Genomic DNA, 18,305 nt, shown 5'->3' with positions numbered 1-18,305 from the left:
TGTAGCATAGTCATCAACCATATTTATAATACTCTCAAATCTCCAAACCCTCCAAAATCTCCAAAGGGAGAGAGAGAGAAACATTGTTGTTCCATTTATTTATACATTCACTGGTTGATTCTTTCTTGTGCTCTGACCAGGGATCGAACCTTGGCGTATTGGGACAATTCTCCAGCCAACTGAGCTACCTGGCTAGGGCCTTATTTATTTATTTATTTATTTATTTATTTATGTTTACTTCATCTTTATTGCTTTAGGGAAGTATTGTCCTTGTTGCCTTCTTTATGTATCTTTTATGAAAAAAATATGGAGTAAAAATAAAATGACTGAACTATGTTGACTGTATTATAAGTACTAGAGTAACCCATATTTTTAATTTGTCTTGTATATCTCAGTTTCTAGTATCTCTTCATGTTTCATTAAAAAATCTACTTTTTTCACATGAATTTTGCCCCTCCTTTCTTAGCTATAAAGTCAACCTGCATCAATGAAACTTTGTAATTAAATCAAATCTATTAAAGTGTGCATACAAGATTAGTGGATTTATTCACATGTGCTGTGGTTCTAAAATGCCTCCTCACAAGTTGTACTTAAATGGGTTCTTACATTGTAGAAAACATCAGTGTTCAGGCAAGTTTCAAGTCCTTTAAAATAAAACCACTAATACGATATTCTGGTTTATGTTCACAGACTCAGATATTATTGACATCTATACAGTATATGCACAATAACCTAGAATTTAAACTTATTATCAAACATCTAAGCATCCTCAGAGCAAACCAGACCCCACAAGCCGAGCAGGGAGTGAGAGCCCAGAATAAGAGTATTTTCAGGGTTAGCCAGCATGTCTGTCTTAACACAATGCATATTTTGTTTTAATTTTTGTTAACTCCAGCATTGACCACCCCTTCCATCCTTTGAAAACATTTAGTATTAAATATATTAAAATATTAAAAATATAAAAATTAGCCCTGACCAGTGTGGCTCGGTTGGTTGGAGTGTTGTCCTGTGCATTGAAAGGTCTCGGGTTCGTTTTCCAAATGGGCACATACCCAGGTTGAGCATTTTATCCCTAGTCAGAGGCACATACAGGAGGCAACTGATCGATGTTTCTCTCTCTCTCTCTCTCTCTCTCTCTCTCTCTCTCTCTCTCTCTCTCTCTCTCTCTCTCTCTTCTCTCTCTCTCTCTCTCCCTCCCTCCCTCCCTCCCTCTCCTTTTCTCTCTATCTTAAGTCAATAGTCAATAAAAATTAAGTTTAAAATGTCAATATCCTATATAATAAGAGAGGAATATGCTAATTATCCATTATGCCATAATGTCATAACCAATCTACAAGTGGTGGAGAGCTACAAAAGGGCGGTGCAGTGAGCTATGAGCAGTGGAGAGCTACCAGCAGAGGTGGGCAGGTGGCCAGCTGGGTCAATCGGCAGCGAGCTACTTACACACAGATCCGTGTGCAGGGCCACTAGTTTTAAAATATAAGGCAAAATGACACTGACAAAAGAATATACTGTTACTACTTCATTTGAAGGAAATGGGGTTGCTGGAAATACATATGTAACTTAGATTTTTTTTTTTCTGATGTCATTTACTCTGTTTTAAAATTTTTAGAATGAAAGGTTTTAACCTTCCAGAAAATTCTGCTCTACTCCCAAACCCCAAGGGATTTTGCAAGGGTAAAACTTTTTGTTCTAAACTTTTTTAAAGGGTAACTGACACTAGAAAAAATCTTCCAAATTATTTTACAAAATCATCTCTTATCTCTCTGTGCTTATTCACTGTTATGAACAAAAGAAGCATTCATCTTTTGCCTGGTGTTAGCTTATTTTTTTCCTACTTGGCATCTTAATAGTTTTGATGACATGAGGTAGCTCTTGTTTTAAATCAGCAAAAAGGTCATAAATCAAGTTATACTGACATTTTGTAATTACTTAATAATGCACTACAAATGCTAAAAAAAAAAAATTTCCAGTAATTAAATATCAAAAAGTACTCAAGTATGTAATACATTTTAAATGGCTATGAATTAATATTTAATTATAATTACTATATAATTAGTGACATCTTAAAATGGGTTTGGATAAGGTTATTTAGCTCAGTAAAAAGTACAATAAGATTTACTCTAACTAGATAAGAAAAACCTACCTTTATTTCATTAAGACAGTTGAGATTTCAAAATAAGATTAACCTTAGTGAATTAAAAATTATTTTCCAGTTTTTATTCACTTGGGTTCACTGTATTTTATTTCTGATATTGTATCTGTAATTATATAAACTCTAGAGACCCAGTGAATGAAATTCATGCACTGCAGCCCTCTCACAATCCAGGACCCCTCAGGGGATGTCTGCCTGCAGGGGGATTGGTCCTAAGGCTGCAGGCAGGCATCCCTCTCTCAATCTGGGATCCTTCGCTCTTTACCACTCACCTGCTCGCTGCTCCTTACCACTGCCACAGAGGCGGGAGAGGCTCCTGCCACCGCTGCTGCACTTGAGCCCAGCTTCTGGCTAAGCATTGCTCCCCCTGTGGGAGCATACTGACCACCAGGGGGCAGTTCCTGCATTGAGTGTCTGCCCCCTGGTGGTCAGTGCACATCATAGCAGCCAGTCATTCTGGGTATTCCACTGCAATGGTCACTTAGGTTTTTATTATATAGACTAGAGGCCCGAAGCATGAAATTTGAGCAAGGGGACCGGCCCTCACAGCCACGGCAGCTTGCCTTGGTCCAAGCAGCCCTTGCTTTGTCTGGAAGGTCATCCAGAATGTTCGGAAGTTCGTTCGGCTACCCACTCTAATTAGCATTTTTCACTTTTATTATTATAAACTAGAAGCCCTACACACAAATCCCAGTAGCTCGCTGACGTCCTCCAGTAGCTCTCCGCCCGCTGGCCTGTGCTCCTGTAACTACCTCCCCTCATAGCTTGCTGCCCTGCCCCCTCTTGTAGCTCTCCACCACCCTCTTGTAGCTCGCTGTCCCACCCTCCTGCTGATCCATGATCCTGTCGTTACGTGGTCGGTCATTACACTTCATGGCATAACAACCATTTGCATATTACATCTTTATTATATAGGATGGGTATGGTTAAACTATGATCAAATAAGACTCACTTATTGTCATTAATATTTTTAAAAACAATCAATTTTTTATGATCATTATCAAATTAATCCAGAAATTACAATTTTTACTAAAATACTTCTAGGTTTCAAAAAAAAGATTTAGGTCAGTAAAGCCATTAAAATAAACCTATTAGAGATTCTCTTCATTTTAAAATAATCTGTGAATTACATATTTCCTGATTCATAGTTTTGCACAAAGTTTTGATTTTTTTACTAAATATGGCCTCATTTTCAATTCAACATAATCTTTTTTTTAAAAATCTTGCTAAACAGATACCAAGTTATTCAAGACCTTGTCACATCACTGTGTGCCTTCCCTCCTCGTCATTTTGTTGGATCCCTGTTAGCCTTTGCCCTGGGAATTGAAGTATTAGTAAGTAATTTACCACATTACAGCATAGTTACCTCTTTCACATTTATGTAACTCCTTTAAAATGACCTCACTTTTTATTTCTTCTTTGGAATGTGTTACTAGGTTCTCAGTTTTTTCTACCGCTATATGCTTACTGCTGGACTTATTGTATTTGCGGGTTGGCCATTTACCACTCAGCTATGGATGCGAGCAAAGGTATACATACTCTTTTTGATACTGGACAGTTAATAGTTACTGGTTCGACATGTGTTTAACTTGGGGAACTGTTCATTTTTAAAGAAAAGAGTGAGACATATTCCTACATGAAGAGTCTGGTCCTTTTGACTAGAGGATGGAGGTTGCTTTAAGGTTTCAGTGATTGCATAGATTTTCATATCAAAATAAGCCTGTCAAATGGTGACTGAAGACACAAGGAGCAGAGAAGCTGTGTCCTTCTACAATATGAAGTGCTTGCTAGATTGCTTTAGCCACAAGTATCTGAATGATGGAGCAGCCGAAGAACTGCCCAGTGCAGTGGCTAGAGGGTCGTTCTCTGAACTTGGATCATAGCTGTCACCTCCCTCCCAGCCCTGTGCCACCTTCATTCTTTTCTGGAGAAGCATATGTTCATGATGGATTATTTTAAAATATAATTATTGTTTTTTCAACTAGATAGAGAATTATAATGTGTTTCTACAAGAAATACGCTCATTTCCATTTTGATACTTTTTTGGTAATCCTCACCCTATTTTTCCATTGATTTTTTATTTTATTTTATTTTATTTTTTTAGAGAGAGAGTGGAAGAGAGAGGAAAAGACATAAATATCAACCTGATAGAAACATGGCCCAGGCCAGGGAGGAACCTGCAATCTAAGTACATACTCTTGACCAGAATGGAACCCAGTACCCTTTGGTCCACAGGCTGACGCTCTATCCATGGAGCCAAACCAAAGGCTAAAATGATACTTTTTAAAATATATATTTTTATGATTTCAGAGAGGAAGGGAGAGGGAGAGAGAGATAGAAACATCAATGATAAGAGGGAATCATTGGTTGGCTGCCTCCTGCACCCCCCCTACTGGAGATCAAGTTCACAACCCAGGCATGTGCCCTTGACTGGAATGGAACCTGGGACCTTTCGTCTGCTCTATCCACTTAGCCAAACCTGTGAGAGCCATTTTGCTACTTTTTGATGGAGGCAGCAAGAAGAAATATCTTCTTTTTACCCTCTGAGAACTAGTAAAATTCCTCAATGGGAATCTTGATCATTTTTGTCATAATCTAATTACAAAGGTGTTTTTTTTTTCTTATTTCTTTCCTGGGCTCAATCATTTGATTATGATTGTTGGCCAAATTGCTTACAGATACAATCCATATTCACTATAATGTAAATTGAAAGAAGCACTTGCCTTGAAATTTCAGGCCCAGCTTAAGATCCTGTTTGTTTCATTTACTAATCATAAGCTAATACTACTTATTCTTCAACATTTCTGAGGTCAGTTTCCTCATCTGAAACTCTGTGAATAATATAACCTATCTCCCAGCTTATTGTGAGAATTATGAGATAATACTCATATTATACCTATATACTACCAATTATATAACTGATCCTTCACAGACAGTAACTCCATTACTTTGTAAAGAAAACAGATATAAGGTTTTGAATTTTCTCTTTGATTCATAGCCATATGGTTTGTGAAACATTGAAGACTGTTTTCTCTACCATATTTTCCTAAAAATAACTTTTTTTTTTAATTTGTTTTAGAACATCTCAATGAGTTGGATTTTCTTCTGTTTGCTCCTGGCGGTGTTCCCACTGATGCCTGTGGTAGGACGAAAGCCAGATATCTTTCTAGTGTATGAACAATTTTTTTTAACTTACTTTCTTTCCAATACAACTATTTTTCTTAACACTATGAAATATGAATGTAATCTTGATCATGAGTTTAAAATTACACAAACAAACTAGAAGTTAAAATATTAATATCAAACCATTTGTCATAATTTTTTGCCTAGACTCTAGGAGCCATTAAAGCTCCCTGGCCTGCCTCTAGGCCTTCACAAGAATGACAGTGTACCAAACAGTGATAACTTAAAATACTACTCCCCCCGATTCCCACTCCACTCCCTCAAGATTCCAGAAGCTTTCTGTATCTTTGTATACTGGAAAAGCTTTCAATGAAAAAGTCTTCTGTTGTCAAAACAAAAAGGTTTAGCTGAAGCCGGTTTGGCTCAGTGGTAGAGCTTCGGTCTGCGGACTGAAAGGTCCCAGGTTCGATTCCCGTCAAGGGCATGTACATTGGTTGCGGGCACATCCCCAGTAGGGGGTGTGCAAGAGGCAGCTGGTTGATGTTTCTCTTTCATCGACGTTTCTAGCTCTCTATCTCTCTCCCTTCCTCTCTGTAAAAAATCAATAAAATATATTTTTTTAAAAAATGTTTAAAAGCCATTGATGTCACTCATCTCTGTCTTTGCCTGTGAACATGTCCACACTTTGTCTTAAAAAAAAATTAAATTCCTATTCTAATCTGAATGTAAAGATCTCCATGGAAAGAAACTATACTTTGACAACTTTCTCATTTTAATCACTTTGACTGTTAGAAAATTCTATATAGCTTTCTTGAATTCTCCATGCTACTATTATATTTATTTCTTTTCAATATATCCTAAATAAATCCATAAAATAATTGGTTACCTTTGCTTTTAACTTTACTTTTAAATTATTATCAAGTAATCTATTGGGTGTGTGTGTATATTTATGCATTTGCTTGACAAACTAAATAATCATTATTTCATTAACATTTCCTCTCTTTTCTAATTATGTAATTATCTTTGCTACTTTCTTTAGAACTCTGTATAAATAATATTTTTAGCATTTTAACCTAATCTTTAATAGATGAGAGTTTGTCTTTTTTAATTGAGGGAAAGTTAACTAAACAATATTTTTAAGTATGTGTATCTATTTTGCTACTTTATTTTGATTAAACCAAAAGACTCAGGCATTTTCCATTATTGTAGAATGTCTAATGTTTTTATATGCTCTGTGTTCAGTCAGCATCTTAAGAAATTTTAAAATTGTGAATTGTGTTTTCAAACAGAATGGGTGCAGGCCTGCTGGTCCTTCTGCTGTCCCTGTTTGTTGTAACATCTCTCATAAAGACAAAAGATAGTTTTTTAAATGACCAGCTATTGTTACACCTATTCCAGGTTAGTTATAGATTGTCACACTGTCTTATTACTAATGATATACCAAAATGTATCTACAGTTGTGTTTAATTACATTGCTCTTAAGATGTCATCATAAGTTATCTAATACCTACTAGCTAAGAAGAGAGTTTTCTGTTTAAGATATCACATGGAAATATATTTTCTAAAAGTTGTGAAATAGCAAAGAGGCCAACAGAAGGCAGGTCAGAGATGCCCAAGAGCGGGTTAAGGAGGCATAAGAGGCATCTCTACTGACCAAAATGTTGACCTGAAAGGGTCTCCTCTAGACTGAGATTCTGTGTTGTCCTCATTGAAGCGAAGGCAGCCTCTGAGTATGCTTATATGAACAATAGCCAATTTAAGGCCTCAGAGGATGTCCTAGGAGAAAATAAACTTCACTTTGGTTGGTGGCACTGGTGTGGTATAAAGAACTATGAGCCAAAACCGGTTTGGCTCAATGGATAGAGTGTCTGCTTGGGGACTGAAGGGTCCTGGGTTCGATTCCGGTTAAGGGCATGTACCTTGGTTGCAGGCATATCCCCAGTAGGGGGTGTGCAAGAGGCAGCTGATCTATGACTCTCTCTCATTGATGTTTCTCTGTATCTCTCTCCCTTCCTCTCTGTACAAAATCAATAAAATATATTTAAAAATAAAAAATAAAAAAAAAAGAACTATGAACTTGATATTTCAAAATTGAGTTAATTGTCAGTTATGTTGCTTACTACATGTGTGCTTTTCAATAATAGAACTTTAGTCTGTTTTCAATCTGTAGAGATAATATCTAATAGTGTTGTGAAAATTAGAGATTATAATATCATTCTGTAAAATGAAGCATTTCTGTAGATAGTGAAAACCACATTTTTTTCTTTTAAACAATAAAAAAATTAAAATCTACATTTAGAACTCTGACCAAAAACACTTATATGAGTCTACTCAAAAAATGTACTCAGAACAAAGCTGGGATAATGGAAAGTATTTCCAAGAACACTCTGAAATAAAAATATATGCAGCACTTCAAAGATGTCATTCTTGAAGAACAACAGAGAAGGAACATTTTGTCAAGGTTCCTATCTACCATTGGTGTTTTTCATTTTAAATGGTGTACTGACTGGCTTTTCTGTAAAGCTGGTAGCAGCTTTGACAGAATACACTAGTAATATTAAGTACTTTGGCAGTAGTGAATGTTTCTGAATCTCACTCTAGAGGAGTTAAGACTATCAAACGAAAATTCTAACAGACTTTGTTAGAAATCCTTTCTCATCAAAATTTCTCTCTAGATTTAGCATCCATTCATAACTCTTTCCTAAGTATAAGGTAAATCTTTTGTAAAATTCCTCTTTATATTAACTTTATTAATTTGCATCACTTCCTAAACTGTGCCATATTTTTCATTGATTCCAAGGTACGTATCTGACATGAAAAAATGTCTTATAATTGAAAGGATCCTAGGATTGTGTCATAGCTTCATTGATAACACTTTTGTTCTTTCTTCACTAAAAATATAAGAGTAACTTAAATATAGATCTAGGATTTGGTGGTGAGGTAGCTAATCTGATCTCTAAGAGATTTTACTTTGTCCACAGTCATAACTTAGTTGATAACTTCTTAATGTGGCAATTGGTCCACTAGTTCAGGGATCAGAAAACATTTCTCTAAAGAACCAGATTGTAAAGATTTTAGGCTTTAGGATCATGTAGAGTCTGTTTTAAATTTTCATCTCTACCTCTGCAGTGCAAAGGGAGCTAGCTATAGGAAACACGTGATTGTGATCCAATAATATAGTATTTCTAAGCACAGGCCCCAGGCCTCTAAGCTGTAGTTTACCAACTAGTTTATGTATATTCCCTGAAGAATATTGTAGTCCTTGTAGTCCCAGTACTAAGTGAATACTCAGGCCACAAGTACATATTGAATGAATAAATGGATATGACTATGTGTGAGAGCCAGAGGTGGGAGACACGGCCACCTACACTAAAGTCTATGCACTTCAACCTCTGCATTTCCATGATTTCGAAAAACTTCAAGGTTAATAATGAATACTTCTAGGTAGAAAGAGTGTGATAATGTTTGCCCAGATACTCTTGCAGGTGTAAAATGCCTCATCTCATGCTTGTTAAAAATGACCTTTGCTTAGTGCAAGAACTCTAACTCAGCTCTGGCCACAAGAAGGTGACCTGGTCTAATTTCACGAGCAGTTTTGCCAGATTTCACTTGTTCAAGCGCTTTGTGAAGTGTTTTTATATAAATTAGTCTCTCACCACCTTCTCTCTATTTCCTTGTGTTGTATTTGTTTTCAGATGCTGAGCACAGTGCTTTCCATGTGGGCTGTGTATAGCACACATAATAGCCTACTTAAGAAACAAGGACTTCCTCTTACTAATCAGGTGGTTAGCTGGATAATATTAGGTAAGAGGTCAGTCAAACCAAATGAGGTAACTTTACATCATCATAGTTTAAACTTGTCAATTTGCATCTATATTATTATATTATTAAAACACATTTTGTGCCGAAGCCGGTTTGGCTCAGTGGTAGAGCGTCGGTCTGCGGACTGAAATGTCCCAGGTTCGATTCCGGTCAAGGGCATGTACATTGGTTGCGGGCACATCCCCAGTAGGGGGTGTGCAAGAGGCAGCTGGTCGATGTTTCTCTCTCATTGACGTTTCTAGCTCTCTATCTCTCTCCCTTCCTCTCTGTAAGAAATCAATAAAATATATTAAAAAAAAAAAAAAAAAGACATTTTGTTGCAGGACAATAATAATAACCAGCTATTATTTTTATCACTTGATAGCATTTAACAAAGAAAATTAGAACTTTTATGAACATTCATGTATTAATAAGAATTACTTGATAGACTATTTATGACATGATAATCAGGCTGTATATTTATTCACTTCTGATAAAAATCTAAATGCAGCTAGAAGAGAAAACAGTATCTTTTCTGTTTTCCCCCTCCCTTATGAATAATAAGGCAATTGTGACACTCTGAGACCATCAATTATCCTTGCATCAAAATTTCTTCTTAGATTTAGCATCCATTCATAAGTCTTTCCTAATATAGTCTTGTCATGATGGCTACAAAATGATTTTCTAGCTCTAACCCTCCAGCATTTACCAAAAGGCTCTCAGCACTCTTAAGAATCCCTTCTTAAAATATGTATCTGGTGATGATAACCTTATTAGAACCACACATCTGAAAAAAATTAGAAGCTATTTGTCCAAAAGTATCCTATATAATAAAGAGGTAATATGCAAATTGACCATCACTCCAACATACAAGTAGGACACCCCCATGTGGACACAAGATGGTCATCACAGGTGGCCTGCAGGGGAGGGCAGTTGGGGGCAATTAGGCCTGCAGGGGAGGGCAGTTAGAGGTGACCAGGCCAGCAGAAAAGGGCAGTTGGGGACAACCAGGCCTATAGGGGAGGGCAGTTAGGGGCAACCAGGATGGCAAGGGAAGAAAGTTAGGGGTGACAGGGCCAGCAGGGGATGGCTGTTAGGGGCGACCAGCCCAGCAGGGGAGGACAGTGAGAGGCAACCAGGCCAGCAGGGGAGGGCAGTTAGGGGCAATCTGGCTGGCAGGGGAGCAGGCATTGATCATACTGGCAGGGGCATGGTTAGGGGGTGATCTGGCTGGAAGACAGAAGTGGTTAGGGGCAATCAGGCAGGCGAGCAGTTGGGAGCCAGCAGTCCTGGATTGTGAGAGGGATGTCCCAAATTGGAGAGGGTGCAGGGTGGGCTGAGGGACATACCCCTCACCACCTCTCCCCCTGGTGCATGAATTTTGTGCACCAGACCTCTAGTTATAAATATAACTTGTATGGTCTTAAATTTTGCAGTGACTTGACTTTGAATGTGCTTATATTTACATTTAACTCAGTACATATTGACTAGTGGTAACAGTAGCAGCTAACAGTTATTAAGCACCTACTGTACTCGAGGCACTATGCTCAGGGAGCATTTTACAGGTGAATTGTATTCAAACCTCACGATTTTTTATGTTATCCCTACTTGACAGATAGAAATGCTGCTCACATGCCCAATGGTTAAGACTTAATAAGTGTTTCTGCCTGGGTTCTACCGCAGGTCATCTGTCTCCATGCTCTGGAGTATTGAACTCCAGGCATATTGCCATCCTAACTAGAGGGATTGCAAAGTTATGTACATTTCCATTCCCCCTCTCTTTTTTATCTCTCTTCCCTTTGAAGTAATTGCTTTCTTATGCTGTGGGGAAAGATTATTTCTCTCATGCATGGTAAAGTCCTTTCTCCTATCTAATTTCCAAAAGAGCACACTACAACTCTCAATGAATATTTTGCAGTGGGAAAAATTGGAGGAGGAGTAAGTGGTCTTTTGCACTAAATGCCTAATTGGGAGAAGAGTTGCTGAATCTTGAATAATATATTTTATTATTTATAGATAATAGAACATAAGTAATTCATTTAGGGGTTTATATTACAGTGAGTGAAGCTGACTATAAATTGAGAAAATCTCAATTGATTAGGCCTTCACAAGAATGAAGTTGGTTAAAATAATAAGATATAATTTTAATTAAAAATATTAAGTTTCAAATTTCTCACAGAAATAATCAGGGCAAATATAGCCTCATTGTAAAGGTCACACAAACAATAGGGTTATATGTGATTATAGATTATTTAGTGTTTCTAAACTCACATGTTATGTGTCTCTTGCTGACACGTCCCTGTGTGTTTCATTGCAGCCACCTCCTTCGTGGTGCCCCTGCTGAGTCCCAGGAACCTCTTGGAGCGATTGTTTAGCATACTTGTCTCCTCGATGTCAACATACCTCCTCCTAAGCACAGGGTACAAACATTTTTAAATTTTCACTTAGAGTAGCAAGTTTTCAATGTTGGCATTTCTCTATGAACATTTAATCTCTAAAAATGAACAATGTATAAATCTTGAGGAATTAATTATAAGTATTTTCTGTAATAAGAACTGTATATGACTTGAACCATAACCTTTAATTTTCTTTTTCTTATATTTCCGTTTATTTTCTGAAGTGGCTAAAATGTTTTATTTTAATATTAGAAAATTCCAATTGATTATGGAGGTATTTTAAGTCTCAAACAATGACTGAGAAGAATTTTACTTTTGGCTGCATTTCTTTCATGTACTTTAACTTAGGCTTTGATTTATTCATTCTTCTTTGAATTTAATATTTTATTTTTACTCTTATATATATCACAGTCCAAATAGTCCTTTTGATTCAGAAGACTTTTAGAATATTTTCCCAAAAGTTAAAGAATGCATTTTTATTTAAGACTGATTTTTTTTTTTTTTTTTTTTTTTTTTTACGGAAGAAAGAAATACTAGCAGTCTAATTTGTGGTAGGTCCTGAAGTGTTCTCTTGAACTCAGTGAAAACAGTGACATGTATCTTCTCATCTACTTAGAAGAAAAAAATTATTCACCTGCTTTTGAATTTTATTTCATCTGTACTTAAATCCTTACGAGGATGAGAAATGTGCTCATTATAATAAACACCAAGTAGAATAGACAAGCCAAATAATCACCACTCCTAGTTTGGCTCAAATATAGGATCTGGTCTCAATTAGACTAAACCTAGGGATTTACCATTGTGCTGTCAATGGATTCTTCCCATATTAGATGATTTTATAAAGGCATTTTGGGTCCAAGACTTGAGTTCATTTTGAGGGAAATTTAGGTATCCTAGTTCAGTTTTAGAGAGATGTTCTCAAAGTAGACCTTAACATCCTAAGTGACCTAGATCCCAGGAGTTCTTCTATTCCCCAGATAGCAGATGATCCACTGGGGGCTAGACTTCCTCTGACCAAGGCCCGCACACCTCCTATCTTTTCATTTCTCTCTGCACAAACAGGTCTGGGCACAGTAATAAAGATGTAATATGTATAATCAACATATAGACATTTTCACAAGTTATCTAATAAGATCTTCAGATGGGCTTGCCTTCAGACGTAGGACTTTGAACTCTGGAAGAAAGCTTGAAGTCTATCAACATATTCTTACTCAAGAGTGACAAACATAATGAAACCTTAAAACTCTTCGTCATTTTTCTCTTTACTGGTGAAATTATCTCTCTATATAAAAGCCTAATATGCTAAGTGTCCAACCATTCATTCAGCCATTCGCTATGATGCGCACTGACCACCAGGGAGCAGATCGACTGGTAGGTTAGCTTGCTGCTGTGGTCCAGTCAATTGGACTGGGCGAGATGGGCCGGACACGCCCTGGAGCCCTCCTGTAGTCCCTCCCAGGCCTCTAAAATACCTCTTCTTCTTTTTTTTTTTTTTTTTTTACACAATGGAATACTATTTATTCATAAAAAAGATTAAAAATTGCCATTTGTGACAATATGAATGAATTTTAGGGATATTGTGCTAAGTGAAATAAATCACACAGAAAAAGTAAAAAACCAAATTATTTCACGCATATGTTGAATATAAAATAAAATACCTCTTCTAATTAATCTTCTTTCAATGTGCATGAATCTGTGTACTGGACTTCTAGTAGAATAAATAATTTAGTTATAATCAGAATCTATCAATGTATAATGTATATGTGAATTGGAATATGCATTTTTTTTTTGGTCTAGATAAAAAGCCTACCTAATAAAAGAGTAACATGCAAATTAACCATCATACCGCTACACCCACAATCCACGCCCACCAGCCAATCAGAGCAAGTATGCAAATAAACCCAACCAAGATGGCTCAGCCACAGAGAGCAGGAGGGAGGCTTGGGTTTCCCAGATAATCGAAGAAGCCAAGCTTTCTGCCTGCTCTTGCTGGCCTAGTCCTCCACTCAAGGCTACAAAGTTTCAATTATAGAAGGTAAACAAATCCAAACAGAAATGGCAGCAGCCACAGAGCTGGAAAGAGCAGGCTAGGGTTGCCCCTGGCAATGGAGGAAGCAAAGCTTTCCGCACACCCTGGCCAGCCCAGGCTTCTGCTTAAGGCTACAAAGTTTCAATTATAGAAGATAAATCCCAAGAAAAATGGCGGCAGCCATGGAGCAGCAGGAGGCTTGGCTCTGCTCCAGGCTACAAAGTTTCAATTGTAGAAGGTAAATCCCAGATATCAGGGCCTCCGCTTGGATTGCCAGGGGGCATGTCTGGCCTGCAAACCACCACAGGCCCCTCGCCCAGGCCACCCATGTCCCAAGGGAATCCCCACCCTTCAGGGCAAACCAGCTGGCCCCCACCCATGCACCAGGCCTCTATCCTATCTAATAAAAGAGTAATATGCAGACTGACCATCACTCCAACACACAATATGGCTGCCGCCATGTGGTCAAAGATCCTGCCCCTATATGTACACAAGATGGCTACCACAAGATAGCCAGCAGGAGAGGGCAGTTGGGAGGGACCAGGCTTGCAAGGGAGGGCAGTTGTGGGTGATCAGGCAAGCAGGGGAAGGTAGTTGGGAGGGACCAGGCCTGCAAGGGAGGGCAGTTGGGGGTGATCAAATCTTCAGGGTAGGGCAGTTGGGGGTTACCAGGCCAGCAGAGGAGGAAAATTTTGTGGCAAACAGGCTGGCAGGGGAGCAGTTAGACATCAATTTGGCTGGCAGGGGAGTAATTAGGGGATGATCAAGAAGGCAGGCAGGTGAGCAGTTGGGAGCCAGCAGTCCTGGATTGTGAGAGGCATGTCTGACTGCCTGTTTAGACCCAATCCTACCAGAATTGGGCCTAAACGAGCAGTCAGACATCCCTTGAGTGGTCCCAGATTGGAGAAGGTGCAGGCTGGGCTGAGGGACACCCCTCCCCCGCCCCCTTTTTGGTTGCATTTACAAGGATGAGAAATGTGCTCATTATAACAGGCATATCTGTGCACGAATTTCGTGCACAGATCCTCTAGTCAGAATATAAAACAATTTCTGTTCTATTCCATCATTTTAGGGTGACACAACTTTCATTAAGAGATTACACCCAGCCGAAACCGGTTTGGCTCAGTAGATAAAGCGACAGCCTACAGACTGAAGGGTCTCGGGTTCAATTCCAGTCAAGGGTACATACCTTGGTTGTAGGCGCATCCCCAGTAGGGGGTGTGCAAGAGGCAGCTGATTGATGATTCTCTCTCATCGATGTTTCTAACTCTCTATCCTTCTCTCTTCTCTCTGTAAAATATCAATAAAATATATTAGAAAAAAAAAAAGAGAGATTACACCCAGAGGTTGCATTAGGAAGTAATGTTTGACAGGATCCAGGAACTTGTGTCTACACAGTCACTCAATAATCAATAAGCCCTTTTCTTTTTTGGACCTCTGAGTTCTAAAGCACTACACATTTAAAGGAATGTGTAGTAAATTAAAAACTGCAAATAAATCTAAACATAGATCTGGATTGCTGGTTTAGAAGTTAAGAAAGGAGAATTAAAGTTGATTTTTTGAGTTAAAAGGTATTTCATAATGTAGAGTTAAGTTAGCTATGTAAATAATATTAGGGATAATAATTATAGTGTTTTAAATCATCAATTTAATACTCATGAAAGATACCAAAATAGATTATCCTAAGTACATTTAATTTATTTTAAGAAAATCTAAAAAGTAAAAATTTACACCTAATAAGTGTGGCCTAACTAATGAATGTATTAAAAAATATATATTTTTTAACATTGGAAAGTACATTTACCTTTGCAAAAACATTCAACAGATGTAGCCTGAAGCAGCACAGTCTAATAATTTCACTTAGAATATTTTCAATGTCAAGTCAGATTTGCAAAACATAGTTCACATTGTCATCTTTTCACATTATTGTGAAGGCATCCTGGAGGGTTCTCTATGGATATTTGTGAATAGTCAGAATTATAGAATATTTTTTAAAATTCAGTTTTATTACTTTAAAGAAAGACAGCAATAGTAATCCTAAATTCTAACTTAAAATGCATCCTTGATTTTATTAATAAAGATTTATTTTGTAGCAAATATTTAATTATTTTTATGCAAATAGAAGCTATTGTAATACTTGAAAATAATTTCCTTGAGTTGGTTAAAATTTCCCTCTGAAATTTGTTTATTTGATCCCTTAGCACACAATAAAAGAAAGTAAATGCCTTTCAGCCCTGTCCGATTTGCAGAGATCAAACTAGCAGATCCCAAGTTAGTATGATTTTATTATGTACATTATGATGACATTTTACTGGTGTTTCAGTATATTAATTCAGATATGCAGCTTTCATACAAAATATTGATTATCTAAAGAAATGAATCCCTAGCCAGTTTGGCTTAGTGGATAGAGCCATCGGACTACAGACTGAAGAGTTCTCGGTTCAATTTTGGTCAAGGGCATGTACCTCAGTTGCAGGTTTAAACTCCGGCCAGGGGCACATGTGGGAGGCAACCAATTGGTGTGTCTCTCTCAATGTCTCCCAAACCCTTCCACACACTCTTAAAAAAAAAAAAAAAAAAAAAAAAAAAAAATTCAGTCAAAAAGTATCCTCAGGTAAAGATTAACCAAAAAGAAAGAAAAAGAAAGTCCCATAGGAATATTTATTCATCTACATTTTACAGAAGAAAGTAATCATAGTTTATAGTTTTTGTAAGTAAATAAATCTGTAGCATAGGTGGGCCAGAGACTACGAACTGTTGTTTGCTTTTTACTTAAGAACAATGCCAATTTATAATAACACCAACAGCCTATGGGGGAAGCGGTTCTATTTCATCATATTCTTCCCAAAATTTAGTAATTTTATTTTAAAATTAGAATATTAAATACTATTCTAACAGGTCAGAAATGGTGTAGCTTTTTTAACTTTCTGTGCTTGTTAAACTAGTGATATTTTCTTTTCTTTTTTAATTTAATAAATATTGTTCAGATTATTACAGTTGTTTCTCTTTTTTCTCCTCATAACTCCCCTTCACCAGTTCCCTACCCGACCCTCTGCTCTTACCCCCTCCCCACTGTCCTCATTCATAAGTGCATGCTTTTTGTTCAGTCTCTTCCCGCACCCCTACTCCCCTTTTCCCCCAAGAATTGTCAGTCCACTTCTTTTTTATGCCCCTGATTCTATTATATTCACCAGTTAATACTGTTCACCAGATTTTTTATTCCCTTGGTTTTTAGATTCACTTGTTGATCGATATGAATTTGTTATTCAAAATTTTTATCTTTATCTTTTTCTTCTTCTTTCTCTTCTTAAAAAATATATTTCAGCATTTCATATAATTCTGGTTTGGTGGTTATGAACTCCTTTAGCTATTTCTTGTCTGTGAAGCTCTTTATCTGACCTTCAATTCTGCATGATAGCTTTGCTGGGTAGAGTAATCTTGGTTGTAGTTTCTTGCTATTCATCATTTTGAATATTTCTTGCCATTCCTGTGTGGCCTGCATAGTTTCTGTTGAGGAATCAACTGGTAATCATATGGGTGCTATATATATATAAGTAACTAACTGTTTTTCTATTGCTGCTTTTAATATTCTCTCTCTTTTTTTGCTCTTGGCATTTTAATTATGATGTGTCTTGGTGTGGTTCTCTTTGGATTCTTTTTGTTTGGGGTTCTGTGCACTTCCTGGACTTGTAAGTCTATTTCTTTCACCAGGTGAGGGAAGTTTTTGGTCACTATTTCTGCAAATAGGTATCCAGTATCTTGCTCTCTCTCTCTTCTTCTAGGACCCCCATAATTCTGATGTTGGTATGCTTGAAGTTGTCCCAGAGGCTTCTTATACTACCTTCAATTTTTTGGATTCTTTTTTCTTTTTGCTTTAGGTTTGGGTGGGTTTTTTGTTTTGTTTTGTTTTGTTTTGTTTTGTTTTTTGTTGTTGTTTTGTTTTGTTTTTTGCTTTTTTGTATTCCAAATTTTTGACTTAATTCTTGTGATCCTTTAGTCTGCTTTTAGGTCTCTGTATAATATGTTTTATTTCAGTCAGTGTATACTTAATTTCTAGTTGATCCTTTTTCATATCCTTGAGGGTTTTGTTAAATTTATTGGCTTTTCTAGAAAATTCTTGAAAAACCTTATAACTGTGGTTTTGAACTCTATATCCAGTCTTTTGCTTTCCTTCATTTCCTTCATTTGTGGCCTGCCTCTTTGTCTCCACATTTTAGCTGCTTCCCTCAGTTGATGGAGTATCTTTGTGTATTAGGTATCCTAGCAGGGCTCAATGCCTCAGCCTCCCCAGTTACCTGAGGTGGACACTCTTGGTGCACCCCTTTGTGGGCTGTGTGTGTGCAGTCTAGTAGTTAAGTCTTGATTGTTGTTGGTATCACTGGAGGGAGTTGTCCTCCAGGCCATTTGGCTATGAGGCTCAGCAGTGTCTCCACTCTGGAGAGCTGCTGTGCTCAGCTTGGTTGGGGCAAAGTCTCGGGTTAGAGCAGACAGCCTTGGTTTCCCATCAACCCTACTTTAAGAAGGCCCTGTGTCTCAGTGTCCCACAGCAATGGCTGCATGCACCTCTAAGAGAAAGCTGCTCTTGAGTTTTTCCCACTGCCAGACAGTTTCTCCCTTAATGGATCTGTGCACCTAAAGTCTCACCTGGAGCTGGATTTCAGTGCAATTGGGAGGTTTTGTTTGCCTCCCGAAGAGAAAGTTAGCCATGTGCTTGCTGTCCGCCTTCTCTGCACTTGCCGTGTGTAAGCCAGTCACATATTCAGCCATCCACCCTTTTTGCATGCACAGGTCTTTGCACCTC

At 37.5% G+C, this 18,305-nt stretch overlaps 1 protein-coding gene across 2 annotated transcripts in view; it reads left to right on the top strand.

Moving 5' to 3' along the window:
* Positions 1-18,305, top strand: part of PIGN (phosphatidylinositol glycan anchor biosynthesis class N) — an 80,626-nt gene that overhangs the window by 36,613 nt on the left and 25,708 nt on the right. For both annotated transcript variants that reach the window (XM_084888301.1, XM_084888300.1), the window contains exons 16-21: positions 3,390-3,489; positions 3,592-3,684; positions 5,235-5,326; positions 6,568-6,676; positions 8,974-9,082; positions 11,397-11,499. In XM_084888301.1, coding sequence (XP_084744427.1) covers positions 3,390-3,489; positions 3,592-3,684; positions 5,235-5,326; positions 6,568-6,676; positions 8,974-9,082; positions 11,397-11,499 — 606 coding nt within the window. The remainder of the gene's footprint in view (positions 1-3,389; positions 3,490-3,591; positions 3,685-5,234; positions 5,327-6,567; positions 6,677-8,973; positions 9,083-11,396; positions 11,500-18,305) is intronic.

Source organism: Pipistrellus hanaki (genome assembly GCF_964339955.1).
Source record: "Pipistrellus hanaki genome assembly, chromosome: 6".
Classification (NCBI taxonomy): Eukaryota; Metazoa; Chordata; class Mammalia; order Chiroptera; family Vespertilionidae; genus Pipistrellus; species Pipistrellus hanaki.
This window is presented reverse-complemented; position numbering and strand designations above follow the sequence as displayed.